This window comes from Lactuca serriola, chromosome 3, assembly GCF_051521515.1.
Source record: "Lactuca serriola cultivar US96UC23 chromosome 3, Lser_US96UC23_V15, whole genome shotgun sequence".
Classification (NCBI taxonomy): Eukaryota; Viridiplantae; Streptophyta; class Magnoliopsida; order Asterales; family Asteraceae; genus Lactuca; species Lactuca serriola.
Genome location: NC_136410.1, coordinates 226020395 through 226026607, shown reverse-complemented (window position 1 = coordinate 226026607; position 6213 = coordinate 226020395). Strand labels below are relative to the sequence as shown.

The following is a 6213-nucleotide window of genomic DNA, read 5'->3' as shown; positions in this document are numbered from 1 at the left end:
TTCATATTTTTATGTTTTTGGATCTTGGGATACTCTGACTTATAATTATTACTTCTGGAACAATATTTTGTAAATAACTATGATCTTCGGAATGGTTTTATTGATTGACAAAATGAAAAAAAAATTACCTTGGTTTTTAGGATGTTACACCTTGGTACCTCCAAGACACCACTCTCTCTCTCTCTCTCAAAAGGTTGGGAGTAATGGGTTGTTTATATTGTTTCACTAACTCGTTTCCTCTCTCTCTCTCTCTATCTATCTATCTATCTCTCACACACACAGACACACATGCTTTAAGACTTATATTATAGATGTTTTGTATTTTTTTAAATGTAATAGGTTGAATGAGTTGTAAAATATAAGGTTTTATGTGTTGTGGGTTGGAAAAGAAAGAAAATAGTAGAAAAATAAAATATGATATGGGCTGATGTTTGATTGGATTGTGAGGGAAGCAATGTTTTAAAAACTAGTTTGAATCGGTTGGACGGAAAACCAAGGTAAAAAACGGTTCAACTATCACCGGTTTTATGTCGATTTCTGAACCAGATTGAACCGGTCGGTTTTTAGAAAAACTCGGTTAAACCGATCAAAATAAACCATTTAAACCGAATAAAAATACATGAGAAATAACCATTTGCATAATAAACTTTGGTGATTTTTTTTCAAATCTATTTAGTTTTTTGAATATAAAAACATATGGTAAATGTTATAAAGTTTTTTGATATGTTTGTATTCATCTAAAACTATATTTTATTTCGATATTATATTTTATTTTCTTTTTGATATATATGTATTAATGTAAAATATTAAACCTTATGGTTATATATTATTTTAATGTATTCGGATTGATGTACAACTTATTTTTATGTATATTTTTAATGTTTAAACTAGTAAACATCAAATTTATGATTTATATATGTAGGAAAATAGAATATATATATATATATATATATATATATATATATATATATATATAAACAGGTTGATCCAGCGGTCAAACCGGTTGAACTGGAAACCAGTCATCATACCAGTTGAACTAGAAAACCCGTTTTTAAAACATTGGAGGGAATGACTCCCTCCTCCCTTAAAAACATTAAAATAAATTGAAAAAAAATAGAAAAAAAAACAAATATAATAATAGTGTTTTCAAGTTGGATAGATAAAAAAAAATCTAATTTTAAACCATTGGTACAAATTTAATTTTTTTTAACTATATAAAATATAAAACACGTAGGACCAATCTTATTTTGTTAGTTTTGGTTTTTTATAAAATAATTAAAAAATAACTATTTTTTCTCTTTATCTCTATTTTATGTGGCACTACTTTTATATCAATTACTGGATTTAAAGTAATTTTATATCAATTTTTGTGTGTAATAAATTAAAGTTGCATAAGTTAATTAAAAGGTCACCTAATTCCATATTTTAATAAAATTCTTACAAGTGGGTTTACATACACAAGTAGATGCCCTCTCTGTCACACCACATCAAACCGGCGGCCAAACACACTATAACAAATCTGACGGCCTGTCGAACGTCACAAAAAGTTAACTAACCAAGTCAAAAGGTCACGCCAACGATATGTTTTTCCGATAACACAAACCACCACCGGAAAAGATGGCATCGCCGTCGCCACCACATCTCCTCTCATTCTTCGTCTTCATCTTCATCTTCATCTTCATCTTCCTCACCTCCGTCGTAAGTTCACAACAGTTCTCGACTTCCGACCAAACTACCTTGCTTAACCTCAAGCAACAGTGGGGGAATCCACAGTCACTAGCAGATTGGAACTCCACCTCGTCACCTTGCAGCTGGCCCGAGGTTCAGTGCCGGAATGGCTCCGTCATCATGCTGCAACTCGACAGCAAGGAACTTACCGGAACTATACCGCCGTTTATCTGCGATCTCCAGAACCTGGAAAACATGATTCTCCATGACAATTTAATCACAGGAGAGTTTCCTAGGGTTTTCTATAACTGCTCGAAGCTGGTTGAGCTTGATATTGCACAGAACCTGTTCTTCGGAAGGTTACCAGATGACATTGACCGACTATCACAACTCCAAATCATTGAATTTGGGGGTAATAACTTTACCGGCGACATACCTCCGGCAATCGGGAATATTTCGGCGTTGACTTCGTTGTTTTTGTATCAGAATTTGTTTAATGGCAGTATACCTCCGGAGATCGGAAATTTATCCAATCTGGAAACATTAGGTCTGGCGTATAACGAATTTGCAGATCCGGTGATACCGCAGGAGTTTGGAAAATTGAGAAGTTTGAAGGTTATGTGGATGGCGGCGACTAATCTGGTCGGAATAATACCAGAATCATTATCGAATTTGACCAATCTCACATCGTTAGATTTGAGTTTAAACAAGTTGGAAGGTGAAATTCCTCCTGGATTGTTCCTCTTAACAAATCTGGATGTTATGTTCTTGTATCTGAACAAATTATCCGGCAACCTTCCCTCCTTGATTCAGTCTCAGAATTTGACTCAAATCGATATCGCCATGAACAGATTGAACGGCTCAATTCCTGATGATTTTGGAAAATTGCAGAAACTGCAGGTTTTCAATTTGTATTCAAATCGATTTTCCGGACAGATTCCAACGAGTATTTCTCAGATTCCATCACTGAGGATCTTCCGGGTCTTTAGAAACAATCTCACCGGAGAATTGCCTCCGGAATTTGGACTTCACTCCAAACTTGAATCATTTGAGGTATCAGAGAACAACCTCACCGGAACGTTGCCGGAGAATTTGTGCGCCGGAGGTGCTTTGACAGGCGTGATTGTTTTCTCAAACAACCTCACAGGAGAGATACCAAGTTCATACGAGAGCTGTAACAAGGTTAACAGTATCCAACTCTATAATAACAACTTCACCGGTGAGATTCCTCCAGGAGTTTGGACATTATTAAATCTTTCAACTTTGCTGCTCACCGGAAACTCATTTTCCGGTGAGCTTCCTGGTAAAGTCGCTTGGAATTTATCTAGATTTGAAATCAGTGACAACAAGTTTTCAGGTCAAATCCCGTCTGAAATCTCTTCTTGGATGAAACTCAACGTGTTCAAAGCTAGTAACAACTTGTTTTCCGGCGTCATCCCACCTGAATTCACTAGTCTTTCAGAGCTATCCGTTCTTTATCTTGACGGAAATTCACTTTCCGGTGAACTCCCATCACAGATCAAGTCCTGGAACTCGCTAACCATTCTGAATCTCGCAAGAAACAAACTTTCCGGCGATATCCCATCTTCACTCGGTTCTTTACCAAATCTTCTTGGACTTGATCTCTCAGAAAACCAATTCTCAGGCGAAATCCCACCTGAATTGAGTAATCTCAGACTTACCAGTTTGAATCTATCTTCCAACAAACTAACCGGAAAAATTCCCTCCGCTTTTGATAACTCCGCGTTTCAGAACAGTTTCTTCAACAATCCAAACCTCTGTTCCACTTCCCATATCTCCAATCTCCATAGCTGTTACACCAAAAGCTCCAGGAAGAAATTTTCGCCCAAAATCATCGCCACAATCGTCATTTTATCATCCTTCCTTCTACTCCTCGCGATCCTCTTCACATTGTTCATGTTCCGAGACCACTTAAAAAAGAAGCCTAAACGGACTCGAACGACATGGAAACTTATCTCCTTCCACAATCTCGATTTCACCGAAGAAAACATCTTATCCTGCATGACCGACGCCAATCTAATCGGCTCCGGTGGTTCCGGTAAAGTCTACCGAATCGGGGTCGGTCCGCCTCGAGGTTTCGTCGCCGTGAAACAGATTTCAAACAAGAAATTCAACCGGGATGTTGAAAACGAGTTCTCCTCCGAGGTTCAGATTTTGGGCTCCATTCGCCACTCGAATATCGTGAAACTTCTGTGTTGTCTTTCGAACCCTAACTCGAAGCTTCTGGTTTACGAGTACATGGAAAATCAGAGTCTCGATAAGTGGTTACACGGGAAGAAGAGGAAACCGGAAATGGAGCTGCGTTTGGAACCTCCACATTTCGTGTTGGACTGGCGGCGGCGGTTGCAGATTGCCATTGACGCCGCCCAGGGGCTTTGTTATATGCATCATGATTGTTCGCCGGTGATTGTGCATCGAGATGTGAAGTCGAGCAATATATTGTTGGATTCGGAATTTAAAGCAAAGATTGCGGATTTTGGATTGGCACAGATCTTGGAGAAGCAAAAACCTGGTGATGATAATATGGCGTCGATCGTTGGCTCATTGGGTTACTTTGCTCCTGGTATGAACTCTTTTGACACAGGCATTGAATCATAAATCGGGAAAATAAATAATTAAAATAAAAAGAACAATAAAGGATTGTTTGTAACCAGAAAACCTAACTATTTAACAAAAACGTATGGTTTTTTCTTTTTTCTTTTTCTTTTTTTTTCTAGAAAGAAAAAAAAATCATGTTTTTTTTAAATAAAAGCCCAAAAAACGTTAATAGAATATCGATTTTTTTATAAAGTACACTTTTTATTTAGGTTCGAGTGGTTTTTTGTTTTCAAACCAAAACACACCATATTTTAATACAATGCTTTTTTTGTTATTAAATACCTAAATGACATCAAAAACCATTATAATTTGGTGTTTTTTTTGGACTAAAGTATTTTTTTTCAACTTTAAACATCGAAATTTCTTTCGATAAGAAAAATCACTGTAAATTTTTATCAGTAATAAGTTGCAAAAAACCAACTGGGAGAATATTTTTTGGGTTAAAGATGTACTTTTTAGTTTCAATGGTTAAATATCTTTCAAAAAAATATATCAAAATGGTTAAACCGATCAAATTCTAAAATATATTGGTTTTTCTATAATCCAAAGTTTTATGTAGATCCTCTTTAATAAATAAAAGTTTTTTTACCACATGTCAATCTCTCATGAGTTTTGACACTTGTCATTTTATGGTATTTTTGAAATAAATATTATCTACTTATCAATTTTTAGTTTGTTTCAATTTTTAACATTAAAGTCATATATATATATATATATATATATATATATATATATATATATATATATATATATATATATATATATATATATATATATATATATATATATATATATTGCAATAAATACATTTCTTCATTTCTTATTTAAAATTGTACATTAAAAAATATTTTCTGTTTACATTTTAATGTTTAATTTTTTTTAAATCAACCCGTATAATATACGGGTCTCACACCTAATTTTTATAATAAAAAAATCCTCAATTGTTAAACCAGAAACAATAAAAAATAAAACTTCCGTTTGTCAAACAAAAAAAAAACTAGCATGGTGATATTTATGGGATTTGCCCAATTTAAAAAGCTAAAATTAACAAATATTTTCATTTCTTTATGGATTTTATCACAAAAAAAGTCCATATATTCAATTTCAACTGCTTGTGGATTCTCACTTCTTTACCACTATTACAGTCATACAAGATAGTTTCTTTAAAACATAAACCAATCAATCTTTTTTCAGTTCAGTCTTTCAGTTTTTACACAAAAACTCAATATGTACAACATGTTCAATTGCAGAGTACGCATACACAACAAGAATTAACGAGAGAATAGACGTATACAGCTTCGGTGTAGTGCTACTTGAACTAGTAACCGGAAAAGAACCAAACGGAAAAGATGGAGACCTAAACCTAGCCGAATGGGCATGGAAGCACCATGGAGAAAGCGACTCCATGGTTGGAGTCTGTGATCCTGAGATCAAAGACTCCGATACTTACATGGAGGAAATGAGCACTATGTTCAAACTAGGGCTTATTTGCACAAGCACATTGCCTTCTAGTAGGCCATCAATGAAAGATGTTCTTGAGATTCTTAGAAGATGTAATCCAATGGATGAACTCCCTGAAGAAATGAAAGAGGGAAGAGATGAGTTTGATGTTGCACCTCTTCTTAAAAGAGAAAGATCCGTTACTGGGCCCAATGAAAACGAGGGTGTTCTTGTTTCCCAAGTGTGAAATTGACTTGTATACATGTATTATTTATTTTCCATGTATGTATACATGTATTTCTATGTGTATATTTAGAAAAATAGCGACATGTAAACATGACAAATTAGTGATAAAAAGATAACGGGTTAACCATGCATATCTAGCAACAGAAGTAGGCGTTGTATATAGTATATAAAGTGTAAAATGATAATTTTACACTCATGCATAACTACATGAGTGTCAAGTTCTAGTCATTTAGACCCCTA

At 34.6% G+C, this 6213-nt stretch overlaps 1 protein-coding gene across 1 annotated transcript; it reads left to right on the top strand.

Moving 5' to 3' along the window:
• The first annotated feature begins 1436 nt into the window (after positions 1-1436).
• Positions 1437-6100, top strand: LOC145093646 (uncharacterized). Its single transcript, XM_079031842.1, has 2 exons — positions 1437-4252; positions 5538-6100. Exons 1-2 carry the CDS (start codon positions 1618-1620, stop codon positions 5972-5974), a joined length of 3072 nt encoding a protein of 1023 aa, XP_078887968.1. The 5' UTR covers positions 1437-1617; the 3' UTR covers positions 5975-6100.
• The last annotated feature ends 113 nt before the right edge of the window (positions 6101-6213 follow it).